The sequence below is a fragment of the Opisthorchis viverrini genome (assembly GCF_000715545.1).
Source record: "Opisthorchis viverrini unplaced genomic scaffold opera_v5_331, whole genome shotgun sequence".
NCBI classification, from domain to species: Eukaryota; Metazoa; Platyhelminthes; class Trematoda; order Opisthorchiida; family Opisthorchiidae; genus Opisthorchis; species Opisthorchis viverrini.
Window position 1 is genome coordinate 310046 of NW_008751977.1, and position 19407 is coordinate 329452.

A 19407-nucleotide genomic window follows, 5' to 3' on the forward strand; every position below is an offset into this window, starting at 1 on the left:
ACCGTTTGATCCACAAAAGCAGAAGAAAACACTGTCGATAGGTCAATTGCTGACCAAATATCTTTTATAATTTAAGGTTGGTATTGCTCTGATGTGCAAAGGCAACATAATGTAGCACGAATATTTTTGTTAGGCACTTGAGGGCAGACATTTCGAATCAACTCGTCAAGAGTTCCCTAATGTCTGAAAATCAAAACAACTGAAAATACACAAACAATTTCTTTTGTTGAAAAAACCAAGACGCAAACAGTGTTTTTATTTATCAGGTGCGATCAAAGATCTCAGCGGACACCCTTTGGCCCCATCATTAAAAACCAAATTCTGAAATTCAAACTCCAGTTTTCGTATCTACTTTTAACAGCAGTAAACGACAGGTCTAGACTAACTGCCCGGGTATTTTGTTTGGACTGTGGTCGGGAATTTCCCCCGCAGTAAGCATTAAGTAGGTGACTGGTGCTGTTTTCAGTTGTGACGCTAAATTCGTGTAAAGTAAAGCATTTCGCGAAAAAAAGCGATTTCAAAAGTGAGTGGCGGTTGGATAAACAGTATGTGCTGTTCAGAACAAACCTCCTTTAATTGATCGGGAGCCTCGGAAAAGCAAGACATTCTTCGATAGTAATAGCGTATTATCTGCCACTCTATGTGACAGTCTGTGTTAGGTGAATTGGTGCCATTTGGTTCTGAAATTCCTATATACGTTTGCTGTTAGTCCATCATGATCGGTATCGTCCTGTTCGTTTTGGGACGCAGTGTTGCATCATAAAGCCCCATAGAGTTTGAAGGATGAATGTACAGTGATAGCTTTTAGACCAACGCATTTACAGCCTGCAAAAGGATTTCCCCTAATATGTGATGTTTTTCGAAATGACATATGGTGGGCTTCATACGTTTGTTCTTGGTAGTAATGTGCCTGTGATTTAAGGTTCCAGTTTCCTGTTATTCCCAAAAGGAATTTGGAAAAAATCCATTTTCTTGGAGAGTTCTGCCTTAATAATCAGTCTGGGTTTGTAGCTTTACCCGGAACTTTGAATCCGGTACCGCACATTGTGATCTGCGGAAAACCCTCATTGATAGTTCTGATTCGAGGCAGCAATTGCTATTGTCTTATGGATTATTTTTGCGTTAAACGTGGGGCGCCATCTGTTAAAGCATTGTGCAATGATCGTGCGATAAAAATTCCGTAGACAAGCGAGAACTCTAGAACCGTCAATTTAGCTAATCCAATTATGCAAACTATGTAGGCTTGATGGCATTTTCCTTTCTCCCACAAGCCTCTTATCGAATTATTGTACGTTTTAGTTTACCTCGTATTAAACGTTGATAAAGACGACTGTATTGCTCGATGTTTCACAGAGCCCTCCCTTACTAAGTAGGACGTAATAATTTCGGAGGAAAGCTAATCTTCATCAAGGAACTCTTCCAATTGGTGAGGAGACAAAAAAAGCTAAACAAAAATGAAAAATCACTGTATTTGTTTCAATGACTTCAGACACGTCATCTGGTGTCAAATTTCTAGTCATGCAGATGGAACGTTAGAGCTGCTGTTGCTAAGCCATTGCTGTCCATGTATTGCAGCTCTTATTGATTTCTTCCTGGGAAGCTTAATGGAGAAGAAAAACAGTGTCAGTACGCAGACAGAAGATTTATGATCCCGGATGCGGTTTGCATCATTCTATACTTTGTTGTTTATTTGGCTGCACTTACTCAAGTCGCATTATAAGGTCTGGCATTTGGATTGGAGGTTTCCTTTGTGAGTGTTTGGTACTTTCAGACGGCTACAATCAGCCAAAGACTCTGTATTTGTCGTTCAGTGAATTTGTGCGCGTGTACACAGCACCAGTACTCCATCGAACCATCCAGTATCGGCTGTACTTTGTGCAGCACAACTTCTCAACAAGAGTAGAATCTTCCAAGAATATCGCTAGTGCCACGAGGCCATTCATCTTTGGAGTCTGCTAAACGCTTCTGAGCATTCTCACATGACTCATTTGGCTGCAACTCACGAGTTTATACGCAAATAACTTTGAGGACAGTGCAAATCGGACACACCGATGAGGTTGTTCACGTTGAATACAGGTTCTACAGGAAAATAGTAGCCTTTGAACTCATGCATTTAATGTGCCCGTCATTTTGCAAGCTTTAACTGGCTATACACTCCAGCCTACGTAAAACCACAGGGCATCGTTTAAGCAGCGATAATGCCGTTTGCGTTACCGAACACCACCAACTGATTATCTCTAACATAAGACGTGATAGAGCAAGTAAGTGATTGATAAGAGCTGCGCGACGGGAATTCTGACAGGAGCAAGTGTACGCCTATTTCAGACCAAGTGTTTCCCGGTCACAACTTACAGTTAACCAGGCAAACCACCTCCAGTGAATGAGAATAGAGTCAGCTTTGACGTGAAGATAGTTTGCACTAAACCAATCAATCTTATACTTCATGCATGCCAGTAGTTTACACACCATGGTATAATAGAATGATTTGCTCCTCAAACTTTAAGTGTTTCACGTAGTTCAGTAACGTTCGAAAATTTATTTTGTAGACTTTTCTGCAGGAGAGCGCAAAACTGTCGAACAAATGAAACTCTGAGTAAAGATATACTACTTACTCAAAAAATAAGTACTCAAGGTATACAAGTGTCAGTCTACTTTAAATCTGTGTTTAATGTCTAATGTGTCAAAGACCATTTTGTTGGCCTGCGTAATAGTGTGTTAGCAGTTGGCTAACTGATGGTGTCGGTGGATAACTATTCTAGCTATTTGCCATATACACGTGTTTGAATGACAAATCGGTTTTAGACGGACTCTCGGCTGAATTCCAGTTGAATCTCCAGTCTTTGTAATTCTGTAGCCGAATCTGTTGTGCCAGGCCGCCTCATGTTTCAGTTGGTTGGTTATTCGAGAGTTGGCAGTATAGTATCATAAATGTATACTATTCACAAGATTGCTGAAAGCTGTTTGACAGCTCTTCAACGGTCGCATCCTTCTTCGGCACGATTCTCAAGATTCCGTTAAATTTCTCAACCCAAAAATCGTTGGCAGTATAGTATCATAAATGTATACTATTCACAAGATTGCTGAAAGCTGTTTGACAGCTCTTCAACGGTCGCATCCTTCTTCGGCACGATTCTCAAGATTCCGTTAAATTTCTCAACCCAAAAATCGAAATTCGCGAAGTGAACTCACTCTTATTTCATTTTTTCAACGAACTAGTCAAAAGGATTCCAGCTGAACCACTTTTTCACGACTCTCCTTTACCATCAAGGTTGTTTAGAAATACGTCACCTGAAACCCACGGATTGGTTGGCAGTTTTGGTACTCCTCTTCGTCTTCGACCGTTGTTTTTTACTATACCAGGAACCATCCTCTCTAGTATGTGAAGAAGCAAACCCGTACCTAGGCCTCCATCTTCTTTTTCAAATGAGACAAATAGACGTTTAAACTTGCGTTAACCAGTTGCGAGCCAATGTCTAATAACTCTGAGGTCACTTTGTCTGCATGATTTATTATTGTGTGAGAGTCGAGACCACAGTGCTCCAGCTCTGGGTGTCATTTGAGTCTTCCAACCGAGTGCGTTTGGACTTCGGGTTTGCACATGATGGGAGATTACCGAAGTTTTTCTTGGGCTATTCATTTGGGTGAAGAATAAGAACCGTAAGAACGGTGTTTACATAGACAACACCACAAATTCCGATAAATGCTATCTGGGGAACTAATCTACTCTCAAGGGGAGTTAAGGAAGAGCAAATGCCATCAGTTTTCGCCAGAAGCGAAAATACTTTTCAGCGCGTTCTACAAATATTTCTAATATTTCTCACCATTCTCGTCCTCTGACCGAATAGTATCTGCAAAATAAGGTGCACCGAGAACGAGGTTTACCCAACCTGTACAGTTATCATCGCATCGGCCGTTTTCTCTATCAAAACGGTCATTTCGCGCAGGACTAGTTGGTGCAAAATTTGTCATCGAACTATCCATGTATTTTCAGTTAGAGTCCCGTCGCTCAGCTGAAGCCAGTCTACACCGTACTGTAGAACTCTTTCGTCCCCAGTGCGAATCATCGACATGAAAATCCAGTCTGGAACCCGCGGTCCCCAGACTGCGGGTTGTTGCTGTTGTTTGAATACATATGTCTTCAATTTCAAGCGGCTGAGCGGCATTGTTTTTAATTCGCAATAGGGTGGATCATAGCCCTACTCACCTTCCAAACCCGGAAACTACCTCACGTGGTCGCGTGCTAGCTGGCTACTCGGATAACAACTTCTCGGATAAAAGTTTCTCTACTCTTGTGAAATTATTCTTCATCGAAGCCACTTGACTTCCGGTAGCGTGTATAGGATTTGGAATTTCCATTTGAGTTTTGATCCCGCAAGTGAGGTAAATACATGCTGAAATGTTGAAAAGCAGTATTTTGGAACTGTCTGAATCTCCACGGGTTGTGGTAGACTGTTTACTGTTGACGATTCCTACCACGGATGACAGAGCTGTACAGTGCTTCTCGGCTTTGCAACACAGGCTGGCTTTAACAAGAAGAGTAAGTCTATGGTGAAAACCCCAAGTCCGCTCGCACTACGAATATACCCATCTATTCAACATCCACGGTCGTTTGCAAGATGAGTAGATACTTAATACAAATTACTAAGCTTGGCTCTTGAAATGTTCCCAACAGTCAAGTGGAATTACATTCACCCTGCTTTGAACTGATACGAATTACACTTTCCGACAAACTTCATTCATTTCCTAATATGTTTCGCAGTAGCAAAGTTACGTGCGGGTTTTGACTCACGGCAAGAGTGTCCTCCGAAAAATTACAAATAAACAGATGGACTGCAAATCAAGCTATATTTCTGTAGGTGGAAATGTGGCATCAGTCCAGGCTTAGTCTTAAAAGGAACAGGTTGTCTGCTTTCCTGTGTCACGTTCAAACCTATAGGATATTTTGTAATGATATATTCAGTAAATGTCATGTAATACTCTGTGGGTAAGAAAAAGACCTCAGTTAAATGCTGAACCTATCTATAAAATCTACATACTTTTGACAAACCCACAAACGTCATTCATTCAGTTTACTGTCAGGAACCCGTGTTGGGATAGAGTCACTACGACAGCTTGAGAACTTCACTTACCAGTGGACTGAATGGTGAAATAATTAGCCATTAACTTTCTTTCGTCCACTTTCTCTTTAGATTCACTGTCATTTAGAATAACTCACTCTGTGGCTTACCGACATCACTTTGTAGTTATGCGGTGATGCTGGTCAGCATTTTATGTTTTCGGTCTGTCAGCTGCCGTGCTTTAGGTAGCCGAATGATTAAAACCAACGACTACACAGCCTACTATTTATTTGCAGTGGAGATGTAACTGGATGAATTCATGCTAATATTTCATCCACATTCTCATGTTGGTCTGCTATCTGGTAAATGGGAACATGAGATAGAATGCTCTAATTCGGCCATCTAGTTTAGCAAGTTTGGACTGAAGGGTTCAATATTTTATCAGCACTTTTTAATTATTCGGTGTTTTAAGTTGTTGGAACAGTCCTCTTTCTCTTCAGGAGCAGTTATTCGCGTTTCATACTTATTGATGATTATCAGCAGTGCATCGCCGGGGACTGAACTTCACTTGCTTCTGGAAGATTGCACTTTAAAGTCTACGTATATTACTTACCGAATCATTTGCTTATAGGCAATAGCTAGCTATATTTCGGCTAACCCCGAAGAATACAAATGACAAGCAGCTCATTTGCACTAGGCGCTTCTTGCTTTACCGCGTGTTCCTGACCAGGTATAACAAGTGGTGGTGATCCAACTCAAAATCATGCATGCAGTAATGCGGTGCAAAAATAAACCACATATTCTACACAGGAACCGTCAGGACATTAATCGAGGCCCGTGCGTTTTATTACCAGGTGTTTTCGTGAACGTCTCAGACCAGTTTTGTGCAGTCTGATCACATGTTCTGTTTTACTGCACGGGAAACCTCTGAAATTTGTGCCCAGGCACTTGAACTTTTAGGCAAAACAAGTGTTGGAAGTAGAACACATTTGATCCAGAAACGCGCAGCAACCATGGATCATATGATCCAGTTTGTGTTTTGTTTGTGAATGAATTTAGATTTGGATGTACTTCTGAAATCGTAATCCGGTGCGCGGAAAGGATTATGGTACAAGAAATCGCACAGATTTCGCATAGGAAATAGGAATTGCCTTCAGCTGAGCAGATTACTCACTGTCCACCCATACGCAATTCTGTACTGAACTCCATGTGATTTACTTCATTTTCTTACTTTTTTCAATCTTAGAAGATGCCAGAAGATAACATCCCAGGCGTCAACATAGAGTAAATATTAACACTTGTTTAGGCATGTTACTCAAATGCAGGACATTATTGGGAATGATCTACTGACGTATTTAGTGTATTATAGTGCACAGTTTCAGCTTGAATCCGAAACTGACTTCACGGTCTGCAGTAAGTGATCAGCTACTTCTTCCTGCATTGTGAGACTATCACACACTAGTTTTGTGTACCAGAATGTGGTGTCGAAATCGGGACCTATGACTTAAAACTAAAAATGGTGGGATTGAGTCGGCGGGAGTGCAGAAGCTTGTTCCCGGCCTCCATGCATTCGGACTACCGTGGGTTAACAGTGAATACGTCGGTAAATATCAATGTAATCCGACAATCTTTCCCTGTTTCAGGACAACCCCTGGCCAGAAACTTCGGTCAAAATGTCTTGCGGATAGCCTATGTAAATTGCATGAAATAAATGGCTGACGAGATTATCACCATTAAGGGGACGATATTTCCGGGTACCTGCTAGTCAGAGTTAAAATACAAATCCAAGTAAGCTTAAGTGTTTTGACGCTTGTCTACAAACGCATTTCTAAATGAATGACTGTGCTGTGGAGAGTAATTTCTTTCCAAATGAACGACATATTTCACACCACCGTTACGCGTCGATCTTTTATTTCCTAGGGTAAATGTATGGAACCGAGTGATCCGAAATTAATGCTACCGATTTTCGGGTCTCAGATAATTTTGCACGCCCTCATTTTGAGCTGTAGTACCCAAATAGAAGCGGAATACTTCAGCGGGATCCATGTTCCGGCCGTCCAGGCCTGGAACCTTAAACAGCAAATAGATTTTAGATAGATCTTGCAATTCGGTCTAATTTTACACGCTTTCCGAAGCAATTTGTGCTCAGTGTGCTAATAGTTTAAGCAGGTGCCATTGGTTGTATTGATCCGATTCGCTAATTTACTAAGTATCATTCATCAAAACGCTGCTGCTCTGCAATAATAGATACATTCTAATTGCCCGCTGAGTTGTATCGCATACGTGTGCGCGCGAACTGTGGCTTCTCTGGTCGGAATTGAACGGCCTGGTGTGGACAGCCAGGAATGGGTGGCCGATGGAAGACGGACGTGGTAGATGTAGGTTAGTCTGGATTCGAGCTTTCAGACTGTAAAGCGGCTTGTATTCCCACCAATCTAAACTTGGCCACTGACTTTCTGGTTTGACCGACGTTGAAGCCACAAGTTACGAATGTTTTCAAAGAGATGTTTAAATCATAATAGAATAATGTATGAGTGCACCAATTTCAACAGGGCATCAACGAGCTTTAGTTTTCTCAACGTTTTTTGGTCACACTGGTATGCCCGTTCAATTTTCGTTCAGTAAGTTCGTCCTTCATGTTTCAGCTATCAAAGTAATCTTGTTGTAGTCCAAAATCTTTTGTTCAATCTGTGCACCCACACGCTTCATGGTCACATTGATTCTGGAGTACCTAGATGCCTATATGTTCATTTACCTAGGCATTATTCCAGGGTTACTTTGGATGGTTGTCAGAAAGAAGTTTGTAACAGGATCGATTTGGTACAAAGATATTTGCAGCCACTCTCTTATTAGCTCGCAACCATTTAGCTTCATTTGCAAACTAATTTGGTTTTTCGAGAGACTCACCTGGAACCCAGCCGAATCTCTCGTTTGTGATGTTCTCAGACAAAGATATACATGTATCACGATATCTCGAATATCGTAGCGACTGAAACATGAGGCAGCCTGGTGTAGCACATTCAGTTGCCTGAGAACATCACAAACGAGAGATTCAGCTGGGCTCCAGGTGAGTCTATCGAAAAACCGAATTAGTTTGCAAATGAGTGTATATTCCCGAATCTCGGGCAATTTGGTTCCAAGTAGAACATAAGGTTGACGGAAACCCGGGGACTGCGCTTACCTGATGAGCCTTAAATTGGACGAAATCGGTCATGGGCTGTCGATGGGTTTTCAGGAACCTTATGAGCAGTACATTGCAAAAAAAACCATTCAGCTTCTTTTTCCAGTATATGCGGATCGTTTAGTAGTCATATTAGTGTGTATTTATTCATTATCCTTGCTGGATACGCTTAACATTCATGCATACCCAATAGCAGTAGAATAATAGCGAGCCATTTGAACTGCACTTTTGGTTTGTGTGCACTTCAGACCGCTCACTATATAAGACTGATGAACGGATGTATGGGCTAAACCGTCTTACAAACGACATAATGCAGATTCACAAGACAGGAAGGGCCGGACCATCGGCATTGATTATGATACTGTCTGCACTGTTTCTCAGTGGTAAGCATTATTTGTTCATGTTTCTTCAAGGTACTAATTTTCTTGTTTACTGTCACATGTGCTATGCGATAGAAAGAGCAGCAAATGCGCTCAAGATTCTCAGTCGATCTGTCGCATTTTTATCAGTAGGTTGAACGTTCCTCCTGAGCGTTTATTGTAGTGATGTCCAAACCAGTTGAAAAAACTGATCTTACTTCAATCTTAAATTTATTGTTTCAAAATATTGACATAAATAACGGACGCAGTTCGTTGGTAAGCAACATGCCACAGAAAGTAGTCACAAGAAGGAATAATCTGACTGTTGCCATAAAATGCATTTTCGGACCGCACTTAGGAAAAGTGATTCACTGTACCGTCAGAGTTGAACTCAAACTGCATGTACAATAAATACAACGTAGTTGGCTGTTCCTTGTACTTTTACTGCACACTGTGTGCACAAAAAGTGTTTGGGATTCCGCAACTTTATTTAAATTGCCAATTACGGATAATACAAAGTAACTTCATGTTTCAGAAAAGCTTCCTCACATTTCCTTGCCATCTAGCAACTGCCTGGTGCTCAGTAGTGCAGTAGAAGGGGAATGCGATTAAACGTTATTTTGCTATAGTTTCTCGTCTCCAATAATTTCCCCAGAAGGGGAGGCTCCAGCAACGCTAAGCAGTTATACCAAGAACGTTTTTTGGATGAGTTGACAGGGGTTGCTTGTTAGTGATCAGATACTCAAACATGCTCTTTCTGAGCTAACTCAGTGGCAAGTGCTATGAGCCTTACGTTCGGGCCCTTCACGGCATTGAGCTAGAATTTCACCTGAATTCTCCATAAACCCCCTCAGCTTGAATTTACCGCTTTATCAAACCGATGTGGTTCAAAGGGAATATGCCTAGTGGGGATATTTATATCCGTACTTCAACGGTTAACCATAAAAAATTGACTCAAAAATTACCGCGCCCAATGAAATGAGCGAACAAAACACTGCGGCAGAGTCACCAAGATTTAGGCGTTTCTCGATTTATCAAATTACAGTCCGCAGACGGAAAAATAATGGATAGTAAATATGTTCGATTTTGCGTGTGCTGTGTGGATGCTAATGACCGTCTAACTGGTGCTTGATTAGAAAAAACTAATCAAATAGAATACTTGAAAATTTCTTAGGAATACAGGCTCTTTGTGGTGATAGCTTTAGATTAATTTTGAATTTCGCAAAAGCCCGTTTTCATGTAGTAGATAAAAAGTTGTAGGATGTGCTACTTTTCCTCTTCTGAGGCTCGAATTATTTTTTCCCCAGAGAAAAATATTCATCTAATAATCTGCCTAATTCATCAACGCTGTTCACGTTCCGAGGGCTGAAACCAGCTTCCAAGTGACTTGCATGCTGCAGTAAATGATTTCGAATCGTTGGGTATCACGGATTAGATTTTGTGCTATGTACACGTTTATAATCTTAGTTGTGTATAACAGCATCATCCCAGCGGGTTGTAAACGTAATAAAATTTGGTGGGTTTTAAGGTACCTAAGCAAGACTGTCTCAGCTTGTTTCCTCTAAAACTGTTTGGATTTATCTCGGAACTTCCAAACTGTTTGCTTATTGCTGCGGAACATAATTAATCCCAAATGGCCTTATTTACTATTTTCCTCTTGCTTCCCACTATTAGTTGACAGCGCCTTTACGGTCGAAGGTAAGTGGTCTATACCGATAAAATTTGCGCCAATTTATATTGGCATACCTCTGACATTTCGATTAAGGATTCACCCTTAACTTTGCTGATAATCTCTTAAATACTCCGACTTTTTCAATCCTGTTTTTAATCTAGGCTAATGAGCTTTTCAGCAAACCTTAAGCTTATTTGAATCCAAGCTTGCTACGCTGCAGTAGCAGTTGTTTTCATAAGATTCACTTGGAGCTACATTTTAGTACGTGAAATCCGGCTGTTTGAGAACACGCGAATGGATTTACAAACCCACAGAATTCACTTCCTGAAGAAATGAAGATATTTGCCAACTGACTAAACATAGGTTATAGGTCACCTCAAGTTTGCACCCTAAAACTCATAGATTAGTGTTTCGTGTGTGTCAACACCACATTACTATCATCAATATGTCAGGTACCAGCGCATCCATGTGTTTTGTGCTTATGACATACTAAGACTCATGTAAGCGCGGGGGAAGCTCAGTGCATGCGTTCAAAATATTTCAGAATGACGTATCATTTTTAGACAATTTCATAAGTGCTCGTTGATGGTTAGCGTGAGCAGAGCGATGCCACCGGTGTTGACGCTGACTCTTTGCTACCATACAAACATAAATCTCTTTTAACCATAAACAGGCCCTTAAAGTGAAAAGAAGAGGAAAAGTTGTGTAAAGGATGAACCTGTCTTCAGCCCATCTCAAGCATCTTGAGGTATTGACTCGCAAAACACTATCAGACTACATGGAGACTAACGGACACCATGAAAACCACAAGTATCTATTAGACGATATTTCACACAATTTTTCTAGCCAGGTCATGAATGGGCCAGGTATCAAATTCTGGAAGACGGACAACACCCCATCTGCCTGTAATCTCTTCATGACAAGTTACATGTTGTCCAGTTTACAGCTTGCACCATTATGAAGGCAGCAGAAAGAACCTCGGCACGTGATAATTCACTGTGCATAACAAACGACCAGGCCATTGCAGCTGACGTCGGCTCTTATTCTCCCTGACTAAAGTACCTACTGCAAGACAAAATAACCCTTTTCAACTTCGTTTGTTATTGATTTGTTGTTACAGTCGGATACCGGCAAGGCCCCTACGAACTTGATGGTCCGAATACCTAAATGAATCTTACATTTTGTGTCCACTGAGGCCATGCATCCTAAGCATACAGCAATATAGTCCTTATTGTATCCCATTTTGTGATGCCGCAAGTGAAACAAATCAGCAAATTGTTTTGGGTGATCAACCTGTCGGCATTGACTTCATCGGGTACAATTCCCTTGGGCTAGTATAACCACCGAGTTAGACAAACGTCTCTATCTCCTTCAGTGCTTCTCTCCGAATTGCAAAGGACACGGTCAGGGACTGCACGATCTAGAGAATGACTTTGCACTTTGAAGGTGCAAGGCGCATACCCATAGTGGTCTGTATTTGTTCTGCAGGTAGGCATGTGGACACTAGGTAGTCAATTGTTGTCCAGTTTCAAAAAATTGTTATCGCAAATGAACGACCTGTGAGCGGCACAAGCTTCTAAACGGAAAGCTCAAAGGCAACCATCAATTAAGTAGACACTCTCCCTCCGGGACACTTATCTGCATGGGTTTCTGCCTCACCTGATTTGGGCAGCCGCCAGTGAGAACAGAGCGAGAGATCAGTCATTTTAACAAAGGTAGTAGCGTTCTGAATTATTGTTTCTCACAGACAAAACATACTAATGCAGAAATAATCCAACGTAACGGCAATAACTGCTTGTTGTACTGCTTTTTTGGTCTACAAACATGAAAGGAAATTAGGCATAATAGCTTGCGGGGTTTGAATATAGCTTTGCGTTGTTCACGGTTGTTAACCGCTTCAGACTCATAGGAGCTACTGAAATGCAAACAATGCAGTCGGTCTTGGATATAGGGCCTGCATAGGGAGTATTTACATTGGGTTTGGGTCGAGCAAAATGGGTACAACTGAAAGTCAGCAAAAGCACGTTCTGGTCTATCAAAACTGCCTCTTGCAGAAATTAAAGGATACATACGATGGCCAATGTGGCATGATAATCGTTTTAGTTGTAGTGTTGATGACTGAATGCGAGCTGGAATGCTGTGAGGGTGACTACGCCTAGATAGTTGGATAAATAATGCCGCTACTCAAGTCCTTCGAATCAGAAACTTGACGACGAGGCGGCGGCATACTACTACATTATCACATATCCTTAGGCCAAAAGTCAACCCCCCCAAATCCATCCGCCAGCTTGGAAGACCAAGAACCTGCGTCTGTTAGTCGTTTATCTACTGAGTAGTCTGGTTTGAGAAACTCTGTATGCTTCCATCTGAAACCAAACCTGCATCACTCATGGAGTCACAAATGTAGGCAACCGAGCACACAACAAATTGGCTCATACTCTCCGCAGCGTATTGCCCGCTGTGTTCATCAAAATCTGCAGAAAATCCTTCCAATGAAGGTTACTTGAATTTTACATATCATTCACTGTTGCGTCAGTTAACTGATGAGGTCACCTTGATTGGTTGTAAAACGTTTGCAATCGAATTGCTCAGCTCAGCGTACCAACCAGCAACCATCTGAGCTACCGACATTCACCTCTATAGCAAAGCCAACCTCATACAAAAGCTATCTGAAGAAAAAATTTGAAAGCCTGAAAAATGTGGTGGTCCAGGGATCCGCGAATATGCCGGAGCGTCCTACGGTCTCTCAAGTATAGACGCGGTAGACGATAGGAAGACGTATACCTTGGACGACATTGCACAACCACTTTGAAACACTGTTTTTTGTATGCATAGTTGCATCCAGAATGGATGCGACTTTCCTCAAACATATTACGGACTCGCCTCTCTCTAATTTGCACATCTATACGCCCCACAGAATTTGATCAAAGTAAGCCAATTTATCAAGCCATTCAAATTTTGTGAGAATCCGTAAACATACCATTTTGGCCTTCGTAACCTGTGTACAACTGCTACTAGTCGAGCAGCTTGACACAAACAAACAAACATGAAACAATGACCAACTTTCATGATATGAGTGTAGATTACATAATATCCGAGTAAAATACGTTTCAAACAAGAAACCATTGTCTTTTTTCGTCATAACTAAGACATATCTGCTTTATTGTCCGTTAGAATGTGGCAAGTCTTTGGAAGTAACCTGAGAAAGGTTCACCTATATGTTAACCCAGACACTGGTTAGTGATAAATGGTAAATATCTCTTTTATGGTCTTTTCATCGGTCCTTGATTGGTATGATTTTGGGCGCCGCACTAAATCTACTTAACTTCACGGCCTTTGTGGTACGCGTTGATCGCCGAAGGCTCAAAATGTGATTACAACCCTTTGGCCAATGCCTATCAAATATTTTGCATTTGCGTCCACTTATATGCAACGCTGCTTAGTCACAAGCTCGTATAAGCCCATATGAGTTCGAAGGCGGAGTTTCTATAGCCAGAACTGGTTCTTCTATCAGGTGACTGTTTTGACCGTTTCGGAAATGCAATCAATACACCTGCGTGCGACGAACCGCACTTTATCTACGTCCATATATAGGACAGGATATGATTGCTACTGAAGAAGATACCAATAGCCTCTATTCGTCGAGCCTAGCAGTTTGATCTCAGATTGTGCGGCACCATATGAGAAGCCGTCAATAGACTACACACTGCTTCTCGCGATATACTGATACTCGGACTGCAAAACCGTCTAACCCATGGCTTAACTAAATGTATTACCATAATTTTAGTTTCTGTGGTATACTTGTACAAAGACAAAGATAAGTCGACCAAATTAATGGTTCGCGATTTCATCTTTATCTTTACGGAAGATTAATGACTGAAACTGGAGATTTAACCACATGGATTATTCACGTAGAAGGCGATGATACAATTTGTAGTGTATGAAACTTGAAATATGAAAAACACTATAAATTTAGGTACAGCAGTGTGGTGCAAAGTAGTTTGCACCATAGAACTGCAGACATACCAATGGCTGATCAAAATGAAAAAATGTGTTATTAGAATGGACAGAAGAATTGATTAAAGCATATCGGGAGACTTTGAAAAATCTGGGAAACTTCATGACTGTTACATTACAGCTCTTACAACCTCTAGGTCCATTACTATGAGGAAGGTCGATTGTTCACCTAAGCGTAGGTAGTGCAATGCATGAGTTAATTTTATGGATTGCAGGCTGTGCAAAACGTGACTGATCGTTTGACAAACTGTTGCCACTGTATAATGGATAAACATTTTTATGCTGGGATCTCGCGTCACATATACGAAAACGTACATTGCACGTTTGATGTAGCGACAGCATTTAGACAAAGAATTTACACAACACGCTACGTAACCGGGCTCAAGCCTTCTTGGAACCGTAAACTTAACGGAGACGACCACAAAATGAGCCTGCATCCCCTTGTTGTTTAGGTTTGAGACGATCAAGATGCAGCAATAAAATCCCGTATAGATTCAGTAGATTGAGAAATTTCTACGGACTAATCCGCATAAGCGATCCCTTCTTCTCTAAATTCCAAATTCTGATGTCGACAAAATACGCACAACCGACCGTGAATCCTACGCTTTTAGCACTGAAAAAACCTGCTAGCTTCCAACTGCATCATTTTTTCCAAAGCTGGATGTTTTAACCCAGGATACTACAATAAACACCGTTGTTAGAAAAAATGCCTGACGAATTCAACCAGTGATGAAAACCCTCAGTTAAGATGGCTTTGTAGTGGCCTGTTTCTTTGGCACTGGCGGACACGAAACCAACATACAACCGACGGCCAAACACACTCTTTTTGTTATTGCTTTTGCACGTAATTGAGACAGTGCGAATCATCGAATAGCACTTCTTACCTTGTTTTTAGGAAAATATTGACTGGTTACTGTTTTGGTGCAGTAAACATATTAAACGCACATTATTTTAAGGTGTGTGATCCTGTTGGACCTTAATTTGATCTGACCTGAGGCCCATTAACTGCGCACCCACATAAACGTCAAACTAGCTTGTAAACAGCGCAGTGCAGAATATTTTTGGCGAAATATCTCAAACACATTAGAAATGACATATTCTTCTACCTCTGGCACTGAGCAGAATAGGCTAAGAATACTTTGCTTTGATCTGTACCTGTTTAGTGGATATATAATTTTCATCGTAAATGCCGCTGCTTTGATCAGATTGGAGCGCTTTTCTACCTGTGGGTGAGTTGCCCAAACTAAACTTGCAACGTGAGCTTTATGCATAGTTTCAAGGGACCACTTATGTCCACTACCTCTAGTATATAAGACTGCAACAGAAAACTGTCATTTTACCGTTTAATTCAGTTAGCAACACAATCAATTTTTTAACGATGTCAATCCTATTTTGCAGCCGTAGCATATTTGGACAATCGTACGTCCATCTCGTTGACCGCTGTTTGTGTCGCAAGTCTGCTTCCAGAGTTTTCTAGAACGCCTAACGTATGACCTTTTCTACGAAAATCGAATGCCACAATGGTGATAACCATGGCAATCAACGATCACCAACTAATATTTAGCAAAATGGTGAATACAAACAAAAAACGAATCATGGAGGCTAAATGAACTTATCTTTTTGTGTAAACAGCTGGGTCTAATGCAGCGGGTAAGCTATACGATTATCCGGCGATCGGCGTAAGGAAATATGGAATATGGTTCACATTTTTATTCGAACCCGATGCACTAATGCTGTACACAAAGCGTACCTTATCAACACATATACGTGCAAATATCAGTTTTGGTTTATAATTACCCGCAATGTTCTTGAACCAACCAAAATCAAACATAGTGAATTTTTTGGTGACAGAAGTGGGTTGAAAATTGGAGGAAGAATGTAATTTCATAAGCAAAGATTTGTTCGTCAGATTTTACGTCAATTTAGGGAGCTCAATTATAAACTATATAACCCTATTCACAAAAGAAACGACGGATCGCAAAGTGGCTGATATCTGTTTTTTAAATAAATTTTTAACATTCGCTTGTTTGAGTGGTCATGCATAGATAAGATTGCGGTAGAACAATTGCATTCTTTCACCGTATATAAGATGACAGAAACATGGATTTTGGCGATTTCCATCTAAAACTGGGTAAATGTTTGGTTTCACTTCAGATAGTTTCCATACAAACACTGGTGGATCGAAAAAAGTAGTGCTAATTTAGCGTTGGTGTGCCGATCAGGATTTAATGAATTATCAATACTTTGGTTTTTAGGTCAAAAATGATACATTTTAACTTTGGAAATAAGGCATTTGTCAGGAATTTTTATTTAAAAAGCAGCCCGTTAGAGTACTGAGAAGACGAATGTCTATAAGTCTATTGACAGCACAGTAATGAAATCGTACGTAACGTATCAAGGATGTTTTATAAGAGAATTTGGCTATTTTTAAAATACTCGTTGTTGATTTGATGTAGTGAAATCCCAAACTCTTATATGCAATCAATCCAACTGTACTCTTTTCTGACGGCAAGACTCTTTCAGCAAAATGACTTCCTCTTCTAACTCAGAATGGCAGAAGAAAATTAGAGAAGGATCCAGAAAAAACAGATTTTGCAACAAACATTTATTTAGAATATAAATGTGGTGAAACCGGGCGGTGCTGCCTTTTAATGCCCGCAGTGGTCTACTCAGACCTGTCAAATTGACCGAGGGATACTTCAAAGATCTTCCTTCATTAACAATAAACTTGCACTTTATTGTTCTAAAATGTTTTCCCAGAATCTCAACAGCCCTATGCGATCCTAGCTGCGCAGCGACCAAATTAATGGAAAAACAACGAATAAGTACAATGGTAATCTTCCAGGCGGCATAAACATCACATTACAATAAGTGATTATGTAAGCGGGACTAACTTTCATTCCATTATTTCTCGATGTGGCTAAACAAATCTCATCTAAATACACTTAGTAAAACAGAAGAATGCTGATAAGTGATCTACTAACTTATTAGCAGCTACAGTATAGACTGAAGAGGAATAGTGTTTTATATCCATATCGCGAAACATGAGCTATATACCTCGTGGACATTGGATCTTCATGAGAGCATAATGGGCATACTATCGATGACGGTTCACATTTACTCCTCTTAGATTCACAAGAACGAGTGGTTTTTTTCAAGGCCACAAAGGACCATTTTAGGACCATTACAACAGCAATTTTATCATCTTTGAGAGTTATGATAGGCATTTATTGGCGCCAGAAATAAAAACAAATATAAGTGCATCGGCTATAAAGTATCCCTTTCAACACAACAGATATCCAGAGAGCAAAGGAAGGTAAGAGTGCTTAACACTGCGTCCACATTGTTCAGTCATTCTATTTTTCACCGTGCGCTCTGATTACGCAGAGCAAAACATTTATTGCTTCGTGTAACTGAAAGACCAACTAAAAAGTTAAACAAGTTAACGAGGCTTCCAAAAATGATAAGTCATTGCCAGCATCAAACATTGGAGTAATGCGAACAAAACACACATTAACCAGATGACACGTAGATTTGTTTTGACCCTGAACTGCGTGTGCCCAATGAGAGGCTGTCCAGAGTTAAGTAAGGGCTCCGAAAAACACCTCGTGTACACCAGTATATATATATATATATATATATATATATTTGTCGACAGTAGAGTTTGAGCACCATCCGCCATCCATAGTGTATACTTCACACGGTGTGCTTAGAATATTGATAAACGAGTACTTGCTTGGACCCAGCTAACACATGTCGCTATTTACTCTGATGGCAGAAGTGGTTGTGCCGTACACGAAAACAAAAGCGTGCATATGAAGATCTGTTATAGATTAGAAATTCGCCCAAACATATTTCATCAGGACTAAATATGAATGCCTTCAGGGAACGTGAATATAATTCATGAATTTTGTTTCATCGTCAGTTTAAAACCAAGGGTCTAGACGAGTGGGATTTAGGTTGTTTGTAAAGATACGTAAATCAACCGTCAAAAGAGGTAGCTCTAATTGCTGAGTATGACCTAGAAAAATAGAGAAACGCCGTATAACAGACCGCATAACAGAGCTTCCTCAGTCAACTTAGTACTTCGCGAAGGAACGACATTAGGTGGCAAAATAATTCAACGGTACACGGGGGAAAAATCACCGAGGAATACACGTCAAACAGATGGCATGTGGGTTTGTTTTGGCTTGTCTAGCCGGGCTAGGTTAGCGACCCGAGACCTAGTGAACTGATCGTGCGACAGGCTTCAGACTGAATTTAGTGATTATTGGTCGCGGAGATCAGGGATTCCACAGGTTACTTGTTAAAAGAAGGCACATAGAAATTTCAAACTGGTCGATGTATATGACTGGACGTTTCGGAATCAGAAACAGCTTATATATATATATATATATATATATAAGCTGTTTCTGATTCCGAAACGTCCAGTCATATACATCGACCAGTTTGAAATTTCTATGTGCCTTCTTTTAACAAGTAACCTGTGGAATCCCTGATCTCCGCGACCAATAATCACTAAATTCAGTCTGAAGCCTGTCGCACGATCAGTTCACTAGGTCTCGGGTCGCTAACCTAGCCCGGCTAGACAAGCCAAAACAAACCCACATGCCATCTGTTTGACGTGTATTCCTCGGTGATTTTTCCCCCGTGTACCGTTGAATTATTTTGCCACCTAATGTCGTTCCTTCGCGAAGTACTAAGTTGACTGAGGAAGCTCTGTTATGCGGTCTGTTATACGGCGTTTCTCTATTTTTCTAGGTCATACTCAGCAATTAGAGCTACCTCTTTTGACGGTTGATTTACGTATCTTTACAAACAACCTAAATCCCACTCGTCTAGACCCTTGGTTTTAAACTGACGATGAAACAAAATTCATGAATTATATTCACGTTCCCTGAAGGCATTCATATTTAGTCCTGATGAAATATGTTTGGGCGAATTTCTAATCTATAACAGATCTTCATATGCACGCTTTTGTTTTCGTGTACGGCACAACCACTTCTGCCATCAGAGTAAATAGCGACATGTGTTAGCTGGGTCCAAGCAAGTACTCGTTTATCAATATTCTAAGGTGGTGACTTAAAGTGAATAAAGTATTACTAATATTAGGTTTGTCTA

At 40.7% G+C, this 19407-nt stretch overlaps 1 protein-coding gene across 1 annotated transcript in view; it reads right to left on the bottom strand.

The window, feature by feature from the left end:
- Positions 1-1396: 1396 nt before the first annotated feature.
- T265_09947 (hypothetical protein) overlaps positions 1397-19407 on the bottom strand; it is a gene marked incomplete at both ends in the record, with an annotated part of 88181 nt that continues 70170 nt past the window's right edge. The window contains one exon of the mRNA XM_009176177.1: positions 1397-1444. Coding sequence (XP_009174441.1) covers positions 1397-1444 — 48 coding nt within the window. The remainder of the gene's footprint in view (positions 1445-19407) is intronic.